Here is a 25,134-nt window from a genome sequence, read left to right on the forward strand (position 1 = left end):
GTTTTCACTTTTTTGGCTATTATGATAGTGCTGCTGTGCATATTTAAATTTTAGTTTGAACATCTGTTCTCAGTTCTCTTGGGTATATAACAAAGAGTAGATATGCTGGTTCAGATGGTAATTCTGTGTTTAATTTTTTGAGGAACCAAAAAGATAACATGCAAAGCACTAAAAATAGTAATAATGAAAATCTTTTTGGACCATGGACCATGATATCAAGATATCATATTTCCTTGTTCTACATTAGAAAACCTTTTTTTCTTTAGAGTCAAGGCAGAACTGGGTTTAAATCTCAGCCCCTCAACTAACTAGCTGTGACCTTGGGCAAGTAATTTAACCTTTTTAAGCCTATTTTTCACCTAGAGTATGCAGATAAGTAATTGCTGCCGCATGATTATGGTGAACATTCACTGAGACGGCAGTATACAGAAAGTGCTTTTTTAAGCACAGTGTCTGGTGTGAAGTAATCCACATATACTGTAATAATTATTTTAGGATGATACATAGTCAACAAAGCCTGATTGCTATGCACTGCCACAAAGAGATGGCTGTGTACTTTGGTTGTACCGAAGAGGTGAATGACCCAAAAGAAAGTATCTTAAACTTTGCTGTTTTATATTATCTTGGGCATAGATGTTTTGCGGCTTTACTTTTAGATTGATGCATTGTCTGTTCTCAAAATTTTGAGAGCAGAATTTTAGATTGATGCATTGTCTGTTCTCAAAATTTTGAGAGCAGAAATTTCCATCTCTATTTTCAGAGGTGGAAGGACCTGTTGCAGAGAAGTGACTTTTTTTTAAAGTTTAATTTGATCACTGCTTGGTTACTTCATGTATGAACCACTTCCTGGCTCTACTCACAGGGAGGCCAGAAGATTGCTAGTGACTTGCCTTACCTCAGTGCATGGGGATTTCATGAAACTTTTTACTGAATTAGTAGCTAACTAAACAAAAATTATTTTTTATTAAAAAAACTTGAATATCTTATGAACAGATCATTCAGAGATTACCACTTATAATATTTTGATAGATGCTTCTTAAACTCATGTACTAATGTACTATTTTTAAAAATATTATATAATAATCCTGCCAGAAATGTTGCGTACTTACTATTTAGGAACATCTTCCCAATGCATGAAATAGTTTTCTGCTACTTAAAATTGAATATTATTCCAATTTACGGATAGAACATAATTTATCCGTTTTCCTGCTGGAAATTCATGTCGTTTCTAGTCTTTTCACTGTTATAACGTTGCTGTGATGAGTATCTTTGTAGCAAAATCTTTGTGCACATCCATGATAATTACTTTGGGCTAAATTCTTAGATAAATATATATATTTTTTAGGTGAGAGGGTTTATGTATTTTTTAAAACTTTCGATCAGTTCAGCATTTAATAAGTGTCCACTGCTCTGTGTTGCAGAGCTGCAGTCTTTATGTCTCTAGTCACAGTTGCATTGACTTTAGTATATAGGGCACCACTTTGATTTCTAGTACCGACGTTTGTCACTGTATATGTCTTTCACTTAAAACCTACCATGCAGGTGAAAGTCCCTTTTATCCCTGGAGCTCGGTGTCAGTGCAGCATAGGAAGCAGTTTTATTTGCAGTCAGATCGTCAGGGTTTGAACCTGGCTCTGCTTCTCCCTAGCCAGTATAGCAGACACCTCGCACAGCATTTCAGCGCACTGATCCTCACCTCTTATTCCATGTTTTTCTACAGTCTTATTTGGATTAGTTGGTCTGGTTTGGCAAAGTGTATTTGTCTGTTCCTCCCACAGGGCTTCTTTTCTGTGGCCACTCGAGACTATTGAAGGATGATGGATAAAAATGCTTTTCTGTCTTCCCTAGGTCATGGTTCTGAGATACATTCACAAGGCTTCTTAGAAAAAACTGCGGATCAAATACTGGTCAGAAACATCTATCGCTTGTAGTGGTGCCCAATTTGATAATGAATCCTTGTACTGACTCTCCCTCCCTATTTGATTCCCCATGTCCTTAATTCCTGCTCCCTGGGATCACATTCCAAAATACACCGCCTGTCTATAAACCTTTGTCTTGCCCTTTACTTTCAAGACATGGACAGGTAGCTTCTCTTTGAGTCACAGTTTTCTCGTGTATCTACATTTAGAGAGGGTGGTTTCTACCTCACATAATTCATTCACCAAATACACTGAAACATGACTGTGTGCCAGGTGCTGTTCTGGGCGTGGGAATATATCAGAGAGCTAGACAAACAAGGACCCTACCTTCATAGAGTTTATATTCCGGTGAAGGAGACCAAGAAGTAAGCAAAGAAGGATTTCAAATAGTGAAAAATGCTATAAAATAAATAAAACAGGATGATGTGCTCCAGAGCAATATATGAGTTATCAGAGAAAGCCAGTCTGAGGAGATGCTATTTGAAATGGGGACTGAATGATGAGGATACACTGGACTTGGGAAGAACATTTTGGGTAGAGGGAGTAGCAGCTGTGAAGGTCCTGAGGTGCGAGTGTCAGGAGCGAGGTAGTACACATAAAGTGCTGTGTATGGTACTTTGCTCTTAGTAAGTGCTCAATACATGTTGGATAGAATTAGTAGTAAGATTTGATCAAGGAGACAGCCTGTCATTAACTACACAGCAGTATGTGGCCAGTTTTGTCTCATGAATTGACAAAAAGTGACTTTGTAAAATAAGCAGATAGTTGTACAGGATGTGAACAGAGTTATGTGGTATATTTTTCTTTATTGATATGGTGAAGTACATTGAGTTGCTTTGCATTCCTGGTATAAACTTCACTTGATTCTGATGTTTTACCCTTTTTCTGTGTAGCTGAATTCAGTTTGCTGACATTTTGTTGAGAATTTTGCATCTCTGTTCCTGAGATATCGCCTTTTGTTTTAATGTGTGTCTGCGTTTGGTATCAGTGTAATGTTTTCATAAAATGAATTGGGAACTGTTCTGTCCTCTTTTTTGTGGTGGAAGAATTTGTGCAGAATTGGTACTCTTTTTCTCTTAAATACTTGATAGAATTTTCCAGTGAAGCCATCAGGTCTGGAGTTTTCTTTGTTGGAAGACTTTTTTATTTATTTATTTTTTATTTTATTTTATTTTTTATTTTTTTTTCAATATATGAAATTTATTGTCAAATTGGTTTCCATACAACACCCAGTGCTCATCCCAAAAGGTGCCCTCCTCAATACCCATCACCCACCCTCCCCTCCCTCCCACCCCCCATCAACCCTCAGTTTGTTCTCAGTTTTTAACAGTCTCTTATGCTTTGGCTCTCTGTTGGAAGACTTTTAACTAAGAAATTAAATTTCTTCATTTCTGTAGTTCTATAGAACTATTCAAGTTACCCAATTCTTTTTGAGTGAGCTTTGGTAGATTGTATCTTTCAAAAAATTTGTCGATTTCATCTAAGTTGTCAAATAAAGGGACAAAATATCATTTCTACTATTCCCCTACTTTTAAAAAAATTATTTGTACTAAAAAGTACATACATGAAATTTACTATTCTAAACATTTTTAGGTGTACAGTCCACTGACATTATGTACATTTTACAATGTTGTGCAACTTCTTATTATCCTGTTAATGTCTAAGGGATCTGTAGTGATGCCCTCTCCTTCATTCCTGGTATTGGTACTTGTGTCTCCTTTTTTTTTTTTTTTTTTTCTGATCAGTCTTCCTAGAGTTGTATCAGTTTCATTGATCTCAAAGAATCACTTTTAGTTTTATTGATTTTTTTCTCTGTTACATTTTGGTTTTCTATTTCATTGACCTGCCCATGTATTATTTCTTTTGATCTACTTGCTTAGGGTTTAATTTGCTCTTCTTTTTCCTTTTTTTTTTTTTTTAAGTTTGTAGCCTATATCATTATTTGAGAACTTTCTCCTCCTGTATAAGCATTTAATGCTATAAATTTCCCTCTAAACAAACACCTCTTTATTTTCAGGCCACAAATTTTGCTTGATTGTACTTTCACTTTTCATTGTCGTTAACGTATATTCTAATTTTCCTTGTGACTCCCCTCTTTGACCTAGATACTATATATGTTATTTTCTAATTTGGGGGAGATTTTCCATCCATCTTTCTGTTGTTTTTTTATTTCATTTCATTTCAGAGAAGAAGAGAAAGGGAGAGGGTCAGAGGAAAAGAGAGAATGATAAGCAGAATGTTAAGAGAATGTCCATGCTCACTATGGAGCCCCATAGTGGGGCTCGATCCCATGACCCAAGACACTCAACTGAGCCTCCCATTCGCCCCCTGTTATTTTCTAGTTTAATTCTCTTATAGTTGGAGAACATACTTTGTATGATTTTAATTTCTTTATATTTATTGAGGTGAGTTTTATGACCTGGAACATGATCTTTCTTGGGGAATGTTCTAAATGCACTCGAAAAAAAATGTAATTTGCTGTTGTTGGGTGGAGTGTTCAATAAAAGTCATTCAGGTCAAATTGGTCGATGTTGTTTTTCAAGTCTCATGTATTTTCACTGATTGCCATAAGAGCATATCGCAGACCGCATAGCTTAAACAACAGAAATTTATATTCTCACAAGTTGAGAGGCTGGAAGTCCAAGCTCAAGGTGTTGGCGAGTTTGGTTTTTCCTGAGGCCTTCCTCCGGGGCTTGTAGGTGGCTGTTTCCCTGTGAGTTCACATGGTCTTTCTTTGTATGTGTGCATCCCTGGTATCTCGTCTTCTTAGGTCCCGACTTTTATGGCTTCTCTTATACCTCTTTAAAGGGCCTGTTTCCACATAGAGTCACATTAAGGGTTGGGGTATATGAATTTTGGGGGGACACAATTCAGTCCGTAACACTGATTTTGTCTTTTATTATCGATACCAAGAGAGGAGTGCTGAAGCATCCGACCTGGGATTTATCTGTTGCTGTTTTCAGTTCTATCAGTTTTTGTTGTATGTATTTTGAGGTTCTTCTCAGCTTTCAAATTCTGTGATTCACTGTGTGTGCCTCCCTCCCCCCCACCACGTTTTATTATGAAGATTTTCAAACATGCTTAAATGTTGAAAGAATGGTAGTTAACACGATGGACCTACCAACTTAGATTCTACAACATTTTCTTGTATTTGCTTTATCACATATCCATCCCTCTATTTCATCAGTCTCTCTTATTTTTGTATGTATTTCAAAGTAAGTTGTAGCACTGTATCTCTAAACACACTAAACACTCTTAAACATGTCATTAATTTGAATTTAATAATTGCTTAAAGTTCTTTTGGGGGGATTAAAATTTTCATATAGTGAAATGTACACATCGTGAGTTGGTTGTACATCTTGCTCTCCATAGTCCTATGGTGTGGGATTTCTGGGACATTTGTATATTGTTGTTTTGTGCATAGATTTTGGGATCCTGATTTTGCTCATCTTAAGAGGAGGACTTACAGATAGAATTACCTGATTTAAGTTATCAGATTTGTATTTTTAGGGGTTTGTTTAGGCCAGAATTAAAATGATTGTATAAGTAGGATCAGTTATTAATTCAGTAAGTATTTTATTTATTTTTGTCTTGATGTTTAATTGTTGTAAAATATACATAACATAAAATCAACATCTCAGCCATTTTTAAGGGTACAGTTCTGGGGCATTAAGTACATTCACATTGTTGTTGTGCATCTATCTCTAGAACTCTTTTCATGTTGTAAAACTGAAACTCTGTAACCATTGAACAACTCCCTATTCCTCCCTCCCCCACCACCTGGCAACCACCATTCTACATCCTGTTTCTATGAGTTTGACTAGTTAGGTACTTCATATAAGTGGAGTTATATGGTATTTATCTTTTTGTCTCTGGCTTATTTCACTCAGCATAATGTGTGAAAGGTTGTCCCTCTTGTAGCTTGTGTCAGAATTTCCTTCCTTTTCAAGAGGGAATACTATTCTGTTAAATGTGTAGAACACATTTTGTTTATCCACTTATCCATCGATGGACACTGGGTGGCTTCCACCAGTATTTATTGAGCACCTCTTATACATCAGTCACCTTTCATTAAACAGGCATTTGTTGACTGCCTTATGGGCCAAGGCTTGTTCCAGGCAAGGGGGATACTGCAGCAGTGAATATATCAAAGTTGCTGCCTTGAAGAAGCAACACACAAAGAAACCTATTTCTTGATTCTAAGTTGCATTTTTCATATTTTAGTGTTTCTAAAACTGGGTGAATTTTATAATTGATGCCATCTTAGAATTTTGTAAGGCAGTGTTTCTTTTTTAGTGACACCTAAAATAATGGTTTATCTTACAGTTTGAATCATAGATTTGATGAATCACTGTTTAATAAGTCAGTTGTTGATAAGTGCTATGAAAAAAAATAATCCAGAACAAAGGGGATAGAAAGTTAGTTACATGGGATATTCACAGATAAGGTGACATTTGAGCAAAGCACATGTTCTGTTCAGTTGATTTTTTTTTTTTTCCTTCAAAGTGAGACTTCCTGAAGGATGCAGTGTGCTAGTTCACATTCTGCTGCAAACTTCATACCTAACTGTGTGACTGCTAGCAGTTCGTGGACTGGTTACTTTGGGTAGCATTGGTGTAGAGGGTAAAGCGCTGGCCAAGTGGGGATAGGGATGGGGGTTTGGGAATATTCTCAAGATGGGCCTAGGTCTTGTACACATAGGAAAGGCAAGGATGTTGGAATTTCCTTCCTTCCTTTCTCTCTCTCTCTTCTCTTTCATTCATTCATTCATTCATTCATTCGTTCATTTATTTATTTCGAGGTAGGGGGCAGAGGGAGAGAGAGAGAATCCCAAGCAGGCTCTGTGCTGTCAGTGCAGAATCTGACATAGGGTTTGATCCCATGAATTGTGAGATCATGACCTACCTGAGCCAAAATCAAGAGTTGGACGCCCAATGACTGAGCCCCCCAGGAGCCCTGAGATTTTCCATCTTAGTAACTGGCAGCAGTTTTTCCAGTTGCTCAGAACAAAAACGTTGACTTCTCCATTTTGCCCGTACTTTACACCCAGTCAGCCAGCAAATCTTGCCTGCTGTGCCTTCAGAGCATATCCTAGTTCTACCAGTCTTACCACCCCTACCTAAACCACCATGGTGCAGGTCATCCTCACCCCTTCCTGGATTATCATGATAGCCTCCTAAATGGTCTCCTTTCTTCTACACTTGCCTTCCCATAATCTCTTCTCAATATAGCCACCAAAATGATCCTTTGAAAACATGACTGATAATGTTATTCCTCTCCTTAAATCCCCCCAAATATCCTGTCACTCCTAGAGGAAAGGTTAAAGTCCTTATGCTGGCTTACAGAGCTCTGCACTGTCCACTACCCCATTTCTTTGACCTTATATCCTGCCTGTCTGCCTTTTGCTTCTTTTGCTCTCAGCTGCCTTTGGCATCCTTACTGCTGCTTAATCGTACTGAGCATGTTCCTGTCTCAAAGCTTGCTGTTTCTCTGCCAGAAATACAGTTCCCCAGATACCTGCAAGGCCCACTTCCTCAGGTCCCTGCTCAAATGTCACCATATCAGAAGGGCCTTTGAATCACCTTATGTAAGACAACGCCCCTCTTTCCCGTCAGTACTGTGCTTTCCCCTAAATCAGGATAGGTTAGGTCATGCTGCGGTGGCAAACAACTGCAAAATATGGGTACCTTGTCGTTTTAACGACAAGTTTTGTTTCTCACTGAAGGTACTCCTCTGTCGCCTGGGAGGTCTGCTCCACACTGTCTTCACTCTGGGATCCGTCTCATAGCCTAGCTGCCATCTTGAGCACTGGCAGAGGGAAACACCATTCACTGCTCTTCAAGTATCTCCACAGGAGTGACATCTGTCACGTGTACTTGGCCAAAGCAAGTCATGTTGTCATACCTAACTTCAGCTAGGGGCAGGTATGAGTGGCTAAGCAGTCTTATCATGTATCTGGAAAGAGACCAGGAAATCCATGGTGGATAACACCACCACACTTTTCATCCTGCTTCATTTTTCTATAGCATTTGTTTCCCTCTGACACAATACATAATCACCTAGCTTTGTGTATTTTCTTTTTTCTCCTGTCTAGGCCATAAAGGAGTGGGACTTTGTCCATCATTAATTACTGCACCCCAGGGTGTAGGATAATGTATGTTTATAAGAGGTGCTTATTAATTTTAGGGCATGGTTGAAATAATCAGAGGTCATCATTTATTTCTTCACTTGGTGACATGTGAGTCAAGTCAGGAGTGTGGAACAGGGAGGTTTGAGGAGAGGGGAGGAGGTCATATGAAAATGAGAAGTTGGAGAAAAGCAGTAGATTGCTGGTTGGTGGAGAGCGTCCACTGAGGTTTGAGACCGTGGACCTGCAGGGAAATGTTGCAGCTCAGCCGTACGATTTCCTCCAGTAACATCAAGCTGCTCCTGAGCTGGCAAGGTAGGGGCAGGAATGACTGTCAGGCCCATTTCATGAGGATAGGTGGAAACCCAAGTTGAAGAAGGAAACAGGATCCTCGCTGCCCCTTCAGGGTGCAACTCTATCACCCCTACTCCGTCTTCTGCCCTGTCAGAAAGATGACGGAGCTTCCCTGGGGCAGAGGAAGCCCTTTCTCCTGGGTGGTGAGAGTGTGGTGGCAAGAGCCATCTCCCCTCTCTGCATTCTTCGTTTCACTTGCTCCTCATATGCTTTTAAGGTAGATTCTCTTCCCTTCATTTTGTAGGTGAGCAGATAAAAGCTTAAATGGCTCAGGATAGAATTTAGGTTGGTCATGCTCATAGCCACAGTGCTCTTTCGTACTTTTGAGATGTTAGGCAATGAGGAACTCTCAATTTTTAGATTCCCTGGAGCTTTGATTGCAGCTGGGTCACGAAGACAGCACGTAGCTCCTTTTACTAATGGTTCCAATTCAGATGTGTGCAAGACCTTACCAGAAAGGAAACAGTTGGTCTATTTTTATATGCTTAAATGGGTGGAATAACCACATTACCAACTGTAACTAGTAGATTCACTCCCAGGAATTTCTCATGAATACAGTTAAAGTATACTTGACACAATCTGAGAATGTTGCCATCGGTGATACTTTCCCTTGGCCTTACCTGTTGATGATCTGAACATTTCATACGTCCAAGGAGCTGTGACAGGCTGTACCTGGAAACAAGGGTGCAGAGTGGGGAAAAGCCCCTGAGGGTAAAATGGTTCACTGGGGCTGATGGAGGAAGTGGCCATTGAGCTGTAACTTGAAGGCTGTATAAGACTCAGACGCGGCTCTCAGATGAGAAACTGACTTGGGCCCCGGTAGTACCCATGGGGGAAAATCTCAGCATGCCACTGTAGTCAGCAATGGCAGCACTTTTAACTGCCCTTTAAATTTTTTAAATAAATGTTGATGTGAACCCCATGCATGCTCAGAGCTAACTGGTCAATTTAATAGAAGACATCCTCCTCTATTTCTTCACACTTCGGTGACTGTTTTCTTAATGGTGGAAGTTACTGGCTGTAAACTTGGTTTGGTCTCATGTAAAAGCCAAACAACAGTGAACCCCTGCCAGCAAATTCCACGTGTTTTCTGGTGCCCTTTGATCACTTACCTCTGCAGGTACAGGTTTTGAAAATACATGTTAATAAGAACTAAATTCCAGAGTTTGCAAACTTGGTCTTCATTGTAATAGAAGTGAATTCTCTTACTTTTCACCCAGGTAGTTTTTTAAATCTTAGAATCAATCATTCTGAAAGAAGTTTTCTTTCTCCTAGATAAGGCCCCTCTGTCCAAGGGTCTTTTGCTGGTCCCCAGTGCCCTGTCCCTCTTGCTGGCCCTCCTCCTACCGCACTGTCAGAGGTTCTTCGTGTATGACCTCCAAGCCATCAAGGATGACTTCCAGGTGAGCTCTGTTCTATTGGCCCGCGGGAGGAGAGGAGACGGAACTTTTTCTTGACTTGCTATTTCTTTTCTGCTATTCTTAGTCCCTTGAAGCCTCTAAATTTTTAACAAATGATTATTTATTAATATTCCATTAGCAAGTAAATTTTCTAGTTTTGTATTGCTATTTTCAGGAAAGCAGATTATAATGAAGCAGTTGCAGTATATCCTTTTACTACTAGGCATGTCCCTTCTCACTTCTTACTCATGGAAATGCAATTTACAATTTCAAAAGAAAAAACAATGTTAAATCTGGGTTTCTTAAATCATTAGTATGCATTCTTAACATTTTTGGAAACATTTTCATACTTAACATTTCAAAATTTTATATTCAACGTTTGAGTATTGATCAGATGATTGAAGCTCTTCCAGGTCTAACAGATTGTGAATCTATGAATTACTTTTATAGTGGTGGTTATATCAAGTAGGAAATTTCCCTTGGGTTTTTGCTTCTGGGAAGAGCAGAACTCTATGGCTTTTGAGATTTATGGGCTGGTCTCATTGAAAATGCTGCTGCTGGGTCTTGTGTGTGAGTCGGGAGTGTGAAAGGGACGTTCTCGCACCAGTTCCAATGGAGGAGCTTTCCCCATACCACCAGGCAATTCTTGGACACCAATTAGGTGTCCTCTAATTCAGCCAACTCCTGATACTGGCTGGAGATAGTGTCGTATCTCATGGGTTAAGGATTCAGTCCCACAAGGCTGCCTCCTCCTCCTCCACCATGCAAAGCCCAGATTGTTACCTGTGCTTCTGACCAAGTGGCAACAGATTAGGGGTTACCATGATCTCCCCTTTGGACACCAGATGCCAGTTGCAAGTCTAAATTGTTACTAGTACTTAAGACTGGCTGGCTTTAAATCAGAGCCCCATGACCCGCTCCCAGAGTTCCCATGACCCCCTCCTCAGGTTTGATTAATTTGCTAGAATGGCTCACAGAACTCAGAGAAACATTTTTACCTTTGAATTACTTGTTTATTACAAAAGGATAGGATAAAAGACACAGATAAACATCCAGATAGAAGAAATGCAATGGGCAAGGGATGGGGTAGGGGCACAGAGCTTCCTTGGTCTCTCTCAGGCACCTTGTGCTCGCCAACCTGGAAGCTCTCTGAACCCTGGCCTTTTGGGTATTAATGGAAGAAGCTTCATTAAATCATTGGCCATTGGCAGTTGATCCAGATTCCAGCCCCTGCCTCTTCCCTGGGAGGTCAGAGGGTGGGACTGAGAGTTCCAACCCCCTAATCCTGAGGTTGGTTCCCCTGGCAGCCAGCCCCATTCTTAGGTGCATCTAAAAGTCACACATTGACATAATAAAAGACACCCTTTATGGCTTTCATCGCTTAGGAAATTCCAAGGGTTTAAGGGCCGTGTGCCAGAAATGAGAGTACAAGACCAAATCTGTATTTCTTATTATAAGTCACAATATCACAGTGTTAGTGCAAATTATGGTATATAACCTACCACCTTTTCTTTGCTACATACTTGAATAGCCATTTTAAGCATAATACTCTACTTCTGGAACACTGAAACTTTTCTTCATAGTGATATAATTAATACCTTTGTAAATGTTGGAGCTGTCAAGTTCCTCTGAAAGTCTTTCAGTTATTTATCCAAACCACTGCTTTCTGTCAGAATATAATACAGCCTCTGTATTGTTTCAGTTGCTATAATGCACTGGTTCTTGACCCTGGCTACACATTAGAATCACCTGAATAAACTAACCCTCCCCCCACAAACACACGTACACATGCATGTACTCACTTATACTGATGCCAAGTCCTCACCCTAGACCAACTTAGTTGAAAAATCTAGTGGTAGGCCTGGGCTTTGGTGTGCTTTTTAATAAGACCCCCCCAGGGGATTCTAGTGTATGGCCAGCCCTGAGAACCACTGTTGCAAGGGAACGGAAGGGCCCTTTGGCCCTCAGTTGGTACCTTTCTGATTTGCGGGATCGATTTGGTTTATCTGGCCAAGTAGGCAAAAGTCCCCTTCTAATGCTCCACTTTATGGGCATCTGTGCTCTAAAGGTGGCGACCGCCTACATGGAGGAGTTTTTCATTTGTGTGTATGTCATTATTTTCATTAAATTAGAGCATTGAAAATAAGCAGTATGAAGTAAATGTAATAAATTTGGTAAGGCAGAGATCTAAACAAATCTTACTCTTACTCTGTTTTAAATCCCCATTTAGATTTGGAGGTTGATATGTGGAAGAATAATTTGCCTTGATTTGAAAGATACTTTCTGCAGTAGTCTGCTTATTTATAATTTTAGGATATTTGAAAGAAGATATGGAAGCAGAAAATTTGCAGTAAGTTTTTATGTATTTTTCCTTTGCTACTTAGGTACTGGAAAAAAATGTTTTTGTTTTCTTACTTTTAAATAGTTTTATTTTGTTTAGCTTGGTGTCATTATTAACAGTTATCTTTTAATTATATGATCTTCTATCTGATTTGGAGCATGACTATTAACCAAGGAATTTTAAATTTAAGCCACTAACATAATAAAATGATAATGATAATAGATAATATCAGATGTGTGTGGGCAATAAAAATTTTTATTAGGATTCTGACTTTAATAACATTTTAATCACTTATTTTGCTTAATGGTTTGTATGTTACTTGTTAAAAATAAATCATGCTATAAATATCTATTTTTTTTACCATATTGGAAATTATGGAAGTGTTAATGCATTTGACCAATATGGCTTTACTCCCCCGTTCTGAAAACTCTATTCTAATAAAAACAAATATTAAAAAGTAATATAGAGCTGGTTCTAATTAAATAAATGTTAGTTTATTTTTCAAAGACTCCTTTCAACACCACTTAAAAAATTTTTTTAATTTACTTTTAATTTATTTTTTTAAAGTAGGCTTCACGCTCAGAGTGGAGCCCAGTGTGGGGCTTGAACTCATGACCCTGAGTTCAAGACCTGAGTGGAGATCAAGAGTCAAACGCTTAACTGATTGAGCCACATTGGCACCCCCGAAAAGACTCCTTTCAATAATGTTCTTCCTGTTTTATTTTTAGTCCTTTTTGCTGGGTTCCTGGGTTTTGTCGGCCTTGGTTGACTTCATCCTCGTTGAGGCTGTGTGGTATTCCTTTGGTATTGCTGCAGCTGGGAATTTGCCTTCTGGATTGTAAGTAGCTCTCAAAGATTAGCTTAATAATTACTTAAATCTGATTTAAGTTAAGTGACTGTAAGTCAGTAAAAGAATATTTTAAACTCATAGATGTAGTAAAATTGATTTTATGGGTAAAAAAAATCCAATGTATACTTAGTCACATTTTCATTATGTTCTTGAAACAGAATCTGTTTTATAGTCTTTTTTTAGAGAATTTTAAATGAATTTCCTGTCCTGGTCCAGAAGAGAGAATTAATTTTGTATTTTTATCGTGAAATTTTGTCTGTAGTTTTGTGAAGTAATTAAACACACAAATACAGAATTTAATTAGATTAGGAAATAATTTGTCTGAAGTTAAGTTTCTGAAGAATATGTTTTTAAAAATTTGTATTATTTAGATACTTATGCCAAAGAGAAAGCAAAGTTTACAACTTTGTAGCCAGACTGCAATGTCTAACCTAACTCAGAGTTTGTATGTGTGTATGTATATATGTATATATGTGTGTGTGTGTGTGTGTATATATGCTTTCATATTGTATTGATCTTCTTTAAAAACAAAACAAAAAAATCGTTTATGAAGTAACTAGTATCTAAAAGTAGAGTTAGCACATATAGATAACCTTAGACTGTTGTGGAATAGATGAGATACTGTGAAATAAAGATCAGATATTTAAAATTCTGTGGGTATTAACTTCTGCCTTATTTTATTTAGATGCATGTTTTTGAGAACTGTTTGGATATTGTATATATCTTAATTCAGATTTGCTTTGCTTGTTTACATTAAAAATACAGCTAGTGATCTAAATGGCCTTCATGCATATGTTGTTACTATTTACAGTGTAGTCTTTATGGGATTTAATTACAGTCATAGTCATTAAATGAGCTCATTAAATTAGCTATTTTAATAATGTGTGATTCTGAGTGATATCTGAATGGAGACAGGTAAAGTTCTGTGTCAGAGTCAGATTGTTACACAGTTTTGTTGAGTTCCAGGGGTTGTAATTATGATCAGTGAGAGGTTTGAAGTGATTCTTCTGCTTTTGCAGACAATAGTGTAGTCATCAGGGATGATTCCATGTTGATTCAGAAAAGCAGCAGTGTTACTAAATCATTAGTTTTCCCCAAACATTTCTTATCTAGGCCAGTTCTTTTTGGTTCTTTATACAGCCTCCTGAGTTACGGAAATATATTGGAAGACAGCATGAATGTTAATTTTGCCATCACCTGAATGAGAACATATTTCTCTTTTCAAATCAGGAGACATTACAGTATGGCTTTTTAGAGTCTTGAAAGCTTTCTCAAACAGACTTCTTGGAACATAAATCTTTATTTCAACAAACTCTGTATTTTGTAAATACATCTTAAATTTGATGGTAGCGAAGCATCAAAAGCTCAGGAGAGGAAACTTCTCTTTTTGTTGTCAGCCTGCTTTATAATTTGCAGTGTTTTTCACATAACATCTCGTTACCCTTTTCCTTTTCCACCAATGCCAAATTTATCTGCACTCTCTACAATTCTTTATTTCTATTTAATTCTCTCTTTTTTAACCTCACTATTATTAAAACTTCTCCTATAAATGTCACCAGTAACTCATTTTTTTTAATTTTTTAATTTTACGTATGTATGTTGTTTTTTTTTTTTTAATTTATATCCAAGTTAGCATACAGTGCAATAATGATTTCGGGAATAGATTGCAGTGATTTATCCCCTGTGTAACTGACTAATTTTTAAAGCCAGTGGCTTATTTTCAGTTGTTTTATTTGACCTTTCAGTAGCTCATACATGGTTTTGACCTCCCATTATTTCATGAACTAACCTGCTCCCTCGAGCCCCAGCACACTGTTCTCTCCTCGTCCTTTTTGACCTTCTCTACTGCTTGTGGCTCACTCCGGGCTTTCTTGCCCATTCCCATGACTTCCTTCACAGTTAACATCTGTTGTTTGTGTCCCAGCTCTCTATTTCCAGTCCGTGTTCCTCTCCTGATCTTGCTAGAGTTATATTTCCTGGTGCCTTCTACGACTCAGAGAAAATTTGTCCTGTTCTGGAGCTCTCATCTCTGGGCTTCCATCCCTGTTGACAGCATAGGGCCCGGGTCCTGTTAGTTCGAAGTCCTGTGTAAATCACTCATTCACCCCATCTTCTCTCCTCCTGCTGTCAGGTCAGTCTAAACTCAAATCTTTTCCTGCCTAGATTTTTGTAGCAATTCTCTAACTAGTCTTCCTATTCACTTCAAAGCATCCCATGCAATGTTGTCAGAAGTTAATCCTTCCAAAATGCAAGTTTGACCATGCCAGTCTTCCTTTTAAAATCCTTTAAATCCTCATTTCTTTCAAAATAAAAATCAGACTCCTCCAAGATGGCATCGCAGCAGCCTGGAATAGTGGGAATGCAGAGACTTTGCCATCAGATATGCCAGATTTGAGATTCCAGCTCTCTCACGTTATTACGTGTGTGAAATCTTGAGCAAGTTACTTCTCTTAAGTTCCATTTCCTAAGCTCAGTTTATAGATGACCCTCGTGTAAATTGAGGGTCAGTACTGTATACTTCCCAGGCAGTGGAAAGAATTAAGTAAGCTCTTTCATGCAAACATCCTAGCAGTAACAACCTCACACTGATTTTCTTCTTTCTCTTCAAATCCCTCATAGTCTGGCCCCAGTCCTGTGTTTCAGGTCACTTCGTCAGTCACTCAGCTTTCTTAACATGCTGTGTATACATACACTCATGCCTGCTTGGTTTTCTTTCTGCACCCTGCTGCCCTTTGGCATGAGTAATTGTCCTTTTATGTGTATTCCAATAACTTTATTAAGATCCCTAGCATTTATTACATTACGTTGTCATTGTCATTGTCGTCATTACCTGGGCCTTCCATGCCATCCTTCTGGCTATTTGAGGGAGGACTGGTTTTACTTGATGTACTCATGGCCTCACGTTCTGTAATGTGGAAGGGCTAGTCTTGATTACAGTGTAGCCCCACAAGACTATAAAGTAAGGTCTTTGAACCATAGGCCTGTACATTTCTTTTTCTAGTGCTCTGCATAGAAATTATACATAGCATCTGATACATTCTCATGATTGTTGTTTGAAATTCAGAAAATGTGACCATTATGTTTTGAAAGTAAAGATAGGTCCATTAAAAGCTATGTATGTCAGATGCTTCTAGTACTCCTTGCCCATAACACACCTGTCCTTGTGTACCCATTATTTTTTAGTTGTTAGTATTTACATGTGGACATTATATTGTTTCTCAGAATCAAATGCCTCCAGATTATGTGAGTTTTTACACATCATGTTAAAATGTGTCTGATCACATCACTTAATAAAATTATTTTGTAATTGTGTTGTAGATTATTTAGTTTTACTGTGGAAACCATAACATACATTTTCACTTTGTATCAACAAAGTTTTTCACTGTATTTTTTTTTTTAACTGGGTTCCACACCCAATGTGGGGCTAGAACTCATGACCCTGAGATCAAGAGTTGGATGCTCTACTCACTGAGACAGCCAGGCACCTCTTTTGTTGTATTTTGTGCTCCCAAATTAAGTTCTTCTCATTGAGAAAAACCATTGCAGAGAACTTGCCACTTAATAAATTACATAAGTGGCATTTGGCTGGCTCAGTCAGTGGAGCATGTGACTCTTGATTTGGGGGTTGTGGGTTTGAGTCCCATGTTGGGTGTACTTAAAAATAATATCTTTAAAAATAAATAAAATTTTAAAAATGATAAATACATAAGAACAGATTAGACTGTATAGTTGAGAGTAGGCTATGACTATAAACCTATAAACCTATACATAAGTTACAGGAGTTATTTCCTTTTTTCCAGAAATAATTAGTTGTTTAAAGATACTTACTATCTTTAAGATATTTGTTAAGGTATCTTGCTCACTTGACTGTCCAAACCAAAAACTTCAAGTAGTTGTCTCTTTGTTAAGAAACTACATCTCAGTTATCACCTTGATTCCTTTCTTATGTAGCTTTGAGAATGTTTATGTTCTGTGAGCTTGTTTGCTTTTTATTACTGAAAAATTGGTGGTTGACATAACAGGAACTTGGTTTGTAGGCCTGGTTCTTCAGCTGAGCAAGTCACATAACCTCCTTGGACTTTAGTTTCTTTATATATAAGACTAGAAGATCATCTAAAGGATCTTCTAGTATTAAAACTCTTTTTTATGATTAGACTCCTTTGTGCTTATCTTTTTTTAAAGAATATTAATTTACCCATGTTAATTATAGAAATCCATTTATAACTAATGCATTTATTTGATTCTTAGTCCCAATAGGAGGTGATCATCTTAAGAGTAATGAAGGTGATTTAGCAGGGAGGAAGTTATGGCTGGCTTATTTGCGTACTTCCATAATATTTAGAATAATATACACTTTACAGATGATGGTTCACTTCCTTTTCTTTTTAAATGGGGAAGTTACGGGCACCTGGGTGGCTCAGTTGGTTAAGCGTCCAACTTCGGCTCAGGTCATGATCTTACAGTTTGTGGGTTCGAGCCCTGTGTTGGGTTCTGTGCTGACAGCTCAGAGCCTGGAGCCTGCTTTGGATTCTGTGTCTCCCTCTTTCTTTGCCCCTCCCTTGCTCATGCTCTCTCTCTGTCTCAGAAATAAATAAAATATTAAAAAAAAATTTTTAATTCGAAGTTACTTGGTTGTTACTTTATTAGGGGAAATTAAATGGCAAGGCTAGGATGAGAATCCAAGGTCCCTGACTTGTGCTGTTATACTGTGATACACAGCCCAGGAAAAAAAATCATTCTCCTGTAGTGTGATGTTTGATCACGTAAGAAGCTTAAACTATATTGGAGAATGATAGTTCACCATACAGCAGAAATTTCATGTCATAGGAATGAACTTGGGTTATTGGGCAGAAACAGGGTCTCGGATTAGGTCTCCTGCATTAGTTGTAGGTAGAGTATGGTGCATGGTAGGCTCTCAGTGTTTACTGAATGACTATAGTCTGTTTCCAAAAGAAAAAAAATTCCGAGTAGGGGAGGGCTGCTGACACTTGCCTTTGCAGTCCCCTTCAGGTGATTGTTCCTGCTGATTTTGGTCTGTGGCAAGTAACAGTGATGGGTTGAACATAGTTGTTTGTGTAGGAATCTTGGAAGTTTGGTGTTTAGAACACAAAATGTTGTAAAATTTAGATCACCAGTCCTGAATATAGATTAAACCAAATGAAGCTTTGGTTTTGGTTTAATAAAATGATAATCTAAAAATTTTTTATTTTTAATGTTTGTTTACTTTTGAGAGAGAGAAGCGGCATGAGTGTGGGAGGGGCAGAGAGAGAGGGAGACACAGAATCCGAAGCAGGCTCCAGGCTCTGAGCTGTCAGCACAGAACCTGATGCGGGGCTCAAACTCACAAACCACAAGATCATGACCTGAGCTGAAGTCGGATGCTCAACCGACTGAGCCACCCAAGTGCCCATAAAATTACAATTAAAAAAAAAAAAATGTCTTTAAGTTTATTTATTTATTTTGAGAGAGAAAGAGAGCCAAGAGCATGTGGGAGGGGCAGAGAGAGATGGGGTGAGAGAGAATCCCAAGCAGGCTCTACACTGTCAGCACAGAGCCCCAAGTGGGGCTCAAACTCACGAACCGTGAGATCGTGACCTGAGCTGAAATCAAGAGCTGGCCACTTAACTGACTGAGCCAACCAGGTGCCCCTAATCAAATTATAATTTAATAATTTAAACCATTTTGGGGGCACCTGGGCGGCTCAGTCTGTTGATCATCTGATTTCAGGTCAGGTCATGATGTTGTGGTTTGTGATTTGGAGCCTCACATCAGGCTTGCTGCTGTCAGTGTGTAAGCACATTGCCTGCTTCGGATGCTCTGTTCCCCTCTCTGCCCCTCCCTCACTTGCAGTCTCCCCCCTCAAAAAGAAAATTTGAAGTATTTTGAAAAGAAGGTGGATTTTTTTTTCCTACTGACTTTGTAGAAATCACGATTCCCTTGCATGTAGAATTAAATCCAAAAAGTTGTCAACTATGTATTTAGATAAGGCTTGAATATGAAGTACAAATTGGATATTTTTCTCCCAGTAACTCAAGAATATGTTTTATACAAGTTTTGAAAATAAAAATAATGAGTTCATGAGAATACTTCAGAATATTTAATTATGTTGCCACAGTAGTAAGATCTCGCAAAAGTGTTACGTGTGGTTTTTTTTTTTTCAGGAGGGAAGGGACTTGGTAGTATCATACAAAATATCCACTGGCCTTAGAGTAGTTAGTAAAGTGAATATAAAGAAATTAAAGACCAAAACCTTCTTTTCATTCATAACATTTCACTGTTGACATTGCTTAGTGACCGTAAACTACCTGATCGGAAGCTTTTTCTGCGCACACTCCGAAGGTAATTGCGATAGAGCATGACACTAATAACTCGAGCCTGAAATTGTTTTGAAACAATGTAGTAGAGAATCACATCCAGACAGGTGCTGAGGTTCATGAGGAAGGTGGTAAAGGCCCCCCAGGGATTGTAACTGTTCTCCTCCCCTTCCAGCATCAGGAAAGCAAAACAGATGTGGAAAGGCATAAAGCACACGAGCACCTGCACCACGAGTGTGATGATGATCCTTATAGACTTCTCCTTGACTTTTGGTTTCAGCTTAGATGTTTTCCCATGAAGGAGACTGTGAATAATGATCAAATAGCACCCAATCATGATGAACAGAGGAATCAAGAAAAAAAATATGAGCCGAGTGAAGTTCAACATGTTAATAGCTTTTAAGTGGATGATGTCAGAAATCTTCAGGCAGGTGGCGGGGGTGGAGGCTTTATCTGGGTCTTCATAGAGCAGTAGGAGCGGGATGGTGGTCGTCAGGGTCATTATCCAGATTCCCACGCATGTTAGCACGGCTTTGCCTGTGTTTTTAAGTTCTTTGGCATATTTTGGCTGTACAATGGCCATGTATCTGTCAGCACTAATAAAAGCAAAAAGCCATAGAGCAATACTTGGATAAAACACCGTCAGAGCCCCAAGAATCTGGCAGAAGTACTCTCCAAATGGCCACTCACCTCTTGCATAATAAAACATCCGAAAGGGTAAGCTCATTATAAATATTAAGTCCAGTAATGCCACATTCATCATATAGATGGTTACAGTGGTTCTCTTCTTGGTGGTACAACTAAAAACCCATAAGGCAGTGGCATTAACAAATAATCCGATTATGAAGATACAGCTGTAGAAGACAAGGGCTGCGATCTTGTATTCTTCTGGGTGTGAGGTGTTAGAAGGGCCAGGTTGAGCTTGATCATGAGGAGTGGTCATCTTATAGTTGGTTGGGGGAATGGCACCTAGAAACTGCAAAATAGTTAAGAAGAATAGGAGGAATAAAACCCTTTGTTGAAAAGTAAATGCTTAAAACTCATACTTGACTTGGCATGTCAATGGATTTTAATTGTGTGAGTATTTTATGTTGTAGAGACAATATATGTGTCTTAGTATTTATTAAGAAATTCATGTCTTAGGTATTATTACTAATATGCACCAACCTATTAAAATGGTCTGGTGTGGGGGCGCCTGGGTGGCGCAGTCGGTTAAGCGTCTGACTTCAGCCAGGTCACGATCTCGCGGTCTGTGAGTTCGAGCCCCGCGTCGGGCTCTGGGCTGATGGCTCAGAGCCTGGAGCCTGTTTCCAATTCTGTGTCTCCCTCTCTCTCTGCCCCTCCCCCGTTCATGCTCTGTCTCTCTCTGTCCCAAAAATAAATAAACGTTGAAAAAAAAAATTTTAAATGGTCTGGTGTGTTATGTACTGGCAAATTTATTTTTTCTCTCTCTGCTCACCTCGCGTCTCCCCTAAAGAATAACCTTTTTAAAAATGATTTTTTCCTGTAGTGTGAAATTGGGTAGCAAGTATTCTTATAATAAACATTCTTTGATTGGGACTAACTGGGAGAAGGCCATTCTGAGTTTTGAAAATAGTTTGCTACTTTTTACCATTGTTTAAATATTTTGTGACCCAGGTTAATAATGTCCAAATAAGGAATTTTTACTCATTAAATATAGTCTTAATATATAAAATGTGCATTAGAAAACCAATATAAAGGAACCATGTAAGTATCTAATTCACAAGAATTCTCATTTGAGAGCAGGGACTTTTCATTGCTGTATTCCCACTGCTTATGGAGCCCACAGGAAGTGCTCGATAAGAAAATGTTTGCTGAATTGATGGAGTGAAGGAAGGACCCACAACAGCTACTTTCCAGTATGTCAGTGAAGACTTGCTTGGTTGGTCATTAAACCTCTTTTCTTTTTTAAGTGGAAACATTTCTTCATAGTATTATGCTGTCTCAGTTATTGTAGGTCTAGAAACAGCAGTGTGTTGTGCCACGGTCTACAGATCAGGAACCTGACTCTTAGAACAATAGATGAGCTCGTTTTTAATGCACAGCTGGGAGTCCCTAATGCTGTCCTCCAGATGGTGTTTATTACCAGCATCCTAGAAGTGGATGTTGTTGATGTGCACGGAAGCTAGTGTGGTAGCTTTCATGCCCTCACTCTATCTAGATACAGAAACTTAAGTATTATTTGTCAAATTAAATGTAAAAAGGAATATCAAAGACAAATAGTTATTAATTATAAGTCACCCAATAACTTTATGTGTATGCAAAAAGAGGGTCCATTTCTAATGGAAAGGAGTTTAGTTGTGATTGTAAATATCATTGATGGGATGCCCCTCAGAGCGAGACTTCGATCATCCTCAGTGCAACGTCAACAGCAGTGATTTAAAAATAAGCTCCCTTGCAAAGAAATGGAATCTTGTGGTCTCCCCTTGAAACATGGAGGTGTAAGAAAAGTTTCCTTCAGAAATGTCACTTTGCCGAGTGGGCTGTCTCTGATTCAGCTCCGAGTCTCTCTTCAGTGAGAGCTGTGGGGGTGGTGAGCAGTACAGTTAGTGGCATCATGGGCTGTTGATAATTTAAAATGAATTTGAGCAATTGCTGTGGACACACACAAGGTATGAGTTTGTTTTTCCGTTCCCGCCCTCCCTCCCTTGTTTCCTTCCTTCTTTCCTTCCTTCCTGACTACAGCTAGTTTGCCAAGTATCTAAGTTAGATATTATTTTGGAATGGAATTCTGTGTATTAATAGCCTATACTAAAATTTCCAAATATTGGTGTGACTAGAATATTAATTTCTGTCAAATGAGAAAAGCACTACAGAGAGAAATTAAAACTCCAGTATCATACAAAGAAGAATAACTTTGGAGTCTTGACTCTTATTTTTACTTTTCATTGTATTTTTAAAAATGGTAGAAATTGTAATGTAAATGAAAATTTATATCTTTTTTTTCTCTTTTGATATTGTTTCAGGACTCACTTCCCTTGTCCTCATCCCTGAATTTTGTCACATAAATTTCATAGTTACAAAGCCTTTTTGAGTAAATCTTTTAGCCCTCGTTGGGCTCAAGCTGCTCTTATGTCACCAACACTTGTATCCATTTGCTTAAGGTTGAAAAAACTATGTGTGATGCGTGTTTTAAAGGCATTACCAGATAGGTCATGCTCTGTACACACAGATACATTTTTGGATAAATATTAAAAAGTGATTGGCTTTCAAGTCAGCATTTCAAAAACTTTAGATTCAGTGATTATCTCTAGTCTTTCTTTTTTAAAGAGCATTTGAGTACATTTTATGAAACAGTGTGACAACAGTGTGGAACCAGGTGACAAAGGCTTGTAAATATACTTAATGATTTATCATCTTAGCATGTTCCTTAAGTTGAAAAAAATTACATTTACTGTTAATGTAAAGCAATGTTGAATATAAATAAGTCATTAATAATGCAGGAAGATGACAGCACAACCCATTTCAAGGTCCTTTGCCAACATAGTTTCCATAATGTATTATTAAAATGAGACAAATGATTTTGAAATTTAGTAAGTACAGTTTACTTTTTTTTTCTGTCGCCACCATACAAATTTATTACAATATTATTGACCGTGTTTCCCATGCTGTACTTTTCATCCCCATGACTTATTTTATACCTCTGAAGTATAGCATTACTTGGTGATAATCTGATGAAATTAAATGCTACTTACCTTCTGCCCATCAAAAGGCTGTGTTGGAGAGGAACATTTTTCATTATATCCAGTAATGTAAAAGAGAAATCTTGTGTTAAAATAGCTCTTTCTGGAAATGATGTGTCTAAGAAATGCAGTATTTCTTTTGTCTTAGGCCCTTCTGTTGCTTCACAAAGTTGTTTCAAATATAATGCCTGGTAAAGGAGTTGGTGCTTGTTTGGCTGTAGTTGCTGCTTTGTCTCTTTCAGGAAGTACTGTCTGAAATAAGGCTTTTTCAACTTATGACTTTACCCTAGATGTGGTTTCTCTCTTTCACAAGTGATTTGTTTATGAAGTCATGCTTAGCATAAGCTCCCTTTGAAATGATGGCATATATTTAAGAGAATCAAACAAAAAGAGGAAAATATATTTGGTTCATTTACTTTGATGTTTAAAGTCTGCATCATCTATTGAAAGAGAATGAGATTTTAAAAATATTTTTAGAGAGGCAGGGGGGAGGCAGAGAGAGAGGAGAGAAATCCCAAGCAGGCTCCACACTGTTAGCACAGAGTCCAATGGGGGACTCCATCTTAACAAACTGGGAGATCATGACCTGAGCTGAAATCAAGAGTCCGGACACTTAACTGACCAAGCCACCCAGGCGCCCCAAGAATGAGATTTGATGTTGACTAAGATGGGATTCATAGTGTAGCTTCTTCACTTTTTAAGCTGTGTGACTTTGTCTAGTTACCTAATCCCTCTGAGTCTTTGCTCCTCCTTAGTTTCTGTACAGTTAGGATAGATAGAGATAATACTCATCTGGTAGGATTGTGATGACTCTAAACCAGAAAAATCCCAAGTGTTTAACATAGTACCTGGCACTTAGTACTAATTTAGATATTCCTAAACAGAGTTAACCCTTTTCTACAAAGTTCTTGAAATCATAAAATATCCACTTTTGCTGTTAAAATATTTCTAAGTGGTTAAAATTGGAATCTCATTTATTTGCTTCTGCTTTGCATATACATTTATCCACATAGGTTTGCTTTGTTTTTTGGTCCACAGTGCATCATATCCCTTTTCTGTCACATGGAAGTCTAGAAATAATTCCTTTTGTATAAACATTACTAAGAAATTTTTAAATTACTAAGAAAGGACTGGAATTCTTTAGTGGATTAATTTACATATTGGGAGTATTTTAATCTAGGAAGGGAAGTGAAACCAATGGAAAGGGAAGTGAGCAACCCCAATCGTCGCCTGCCTCATTACATTAAATTTTTTTTTTTTTTATTTTTTTTTTTTTCAACGTTTATTTATTTTTGGGACAGAGAGAGACAGAGCATGAACGGGGGAGGGGCAGAGAGAGAGGGAGACACAGAATCGGAAGCAGGCTCCAGGCTCTGAGCCATCAGCCCAGAGCCTGACGCGGGGCTCAAACTCACGGACCGCGAGATCGTGACCTGGCTGAAGTCGGACGCTTAACCGACTGCGCCACCCAGGCGCCCCTACATTAAATTTTTTACTTTCTTTTTTCTTAAAAAAAAGTCATCATCTCATTTGCTTGTCTTAAAATTTTACTTTATTTTTGGTTATGCATGATTTGTCAGGTTTTGAAACGTACATGAACTTAATTTTTTATTTTTATTTTTATTTTTTTAATTTAAGACAGTTTGAGGGCCCGTGTGCTTTTTGTCCTTAAATAAAAACTGTAGTAAGTCTGTGACTTGAGGGTGGATCAGCTCCTTTCCCTCTTCCTCTCATTTCAATCATAGGAGACCTGTTGCGTTTGCTCTTCTTGCCTTTCTGGTGCTGTCCTGCCAGCCCGAGACGCCCTTACCACTGCACTCCCATCTCTTGGCTTGGCCAGCTGTCGTTCAACCTTCAGGTCTTGGTTTCAGTGCTGCCTTTTCCAGGAGATTTTCTCTGACCTCTGAAGCTGGGTCGGTTCTTCACCCCAGTAAGCTTCTTTAGTGCTTGGTATTTCCCCCTATAGTGGCTTGTGTTTGTATTGTTGCTGAGTATTTCCTTGCCTTTTAACCTCCACTACATTGAGCTTTCTGGGGGTTGGCATATGTTGTAGATGTGCACATGTAGCAAGCATTTAATAAATATTGGTTGAGGGTCACCTAGGTGGCTGTCAGTTGAGCATCTG

The 25,134-nt window shown here is 38.4% G+C and overlaps 2 protein-coding genes across 5 annotated transcripts in view; one reads left to right on the plus strand and one right to left on the minus strand.

Annotated features, from left to right (window-relative positions):
- The window catches only part of UBAC2 (UBA domain containing 2), a 186,558-nt gene that overhangs the window by 33,610 nt on the left and 127,814 nt on the right, over positions 1-25,134 (plus strand). For all 3 annotated transcript variants that reach the window (XM_047828423.1, XM_047828272.1, XM_047828340.1), the window contains exons 2-4: positions 9,676-9,803; positions 12,031-12,150; positions 12,870-12,979. In XM_047828423.1, coding sequence (XP_047684379.1) covers positions 9,676-9,803; positions 12,031-12,150; positions 12,870-12,979 — 358 coding nt within the window. The remainder of the gene's footprint in view (positions 1-9,675; positions 9,804-12,030; positions 12,151-12,869; positions 12,980-25,134) is intronic.
- On the minus strand, positions 19,066-23,263 carry GPR18 (G protein-coupled receptor 18). 2 transcript variants are annotated; one of them, XM_047828904.1, is made up of 2 exons: positions 23,022-23,263; positions 19,066-20,281 (listed from the first exon to the last, which is right to left on the minus strand). In XM_047828904.1, exon 2 carries the CDS (start codon positions 20,246-20,248, stop codon positions 19,253-19,255), a length of 996 nt encoding a protein of 331 aa, XP_047684860.1. In that variant the 5' UTR covers positions 20,249-20,281; positions 23,022-23,263; the 3' UTR covers positions 19,066-19,252. The 2 variants fall into 2 exon arrangements, with proteins under 2 accessions (XP_047684860.1, XP_047684928.1); XM_047828972.1 differs by lacking the exon at positions 23,022-23,263 and adding an exon at positions 20,473-20,589.

Source organism: Prionailurus viverrinus, chromosome A1 (genome assembly GCF_022837055.1).
Source record: "Prionailurus viverrinus isolate Anna chromosome A1, UM_Priviv_1.0, whole genome shotgun sequence".
Taxonomy (NCBI): Eukaryota; Metazoa; Chordata; class Mammalia; order Carnivora; family Felidae; genus Prionailurus; species Prionailurus viverrinus.

What these genes read in the sequence shown, in the direction of transcription:
- GPR18 (XM_047828904.1), bottom strand. Translation starts at nt 20,248, where the DNA reads ATGACCACTCCTCATGATCAAGCTCAACCTGGCCCTTCTAACACCTCA.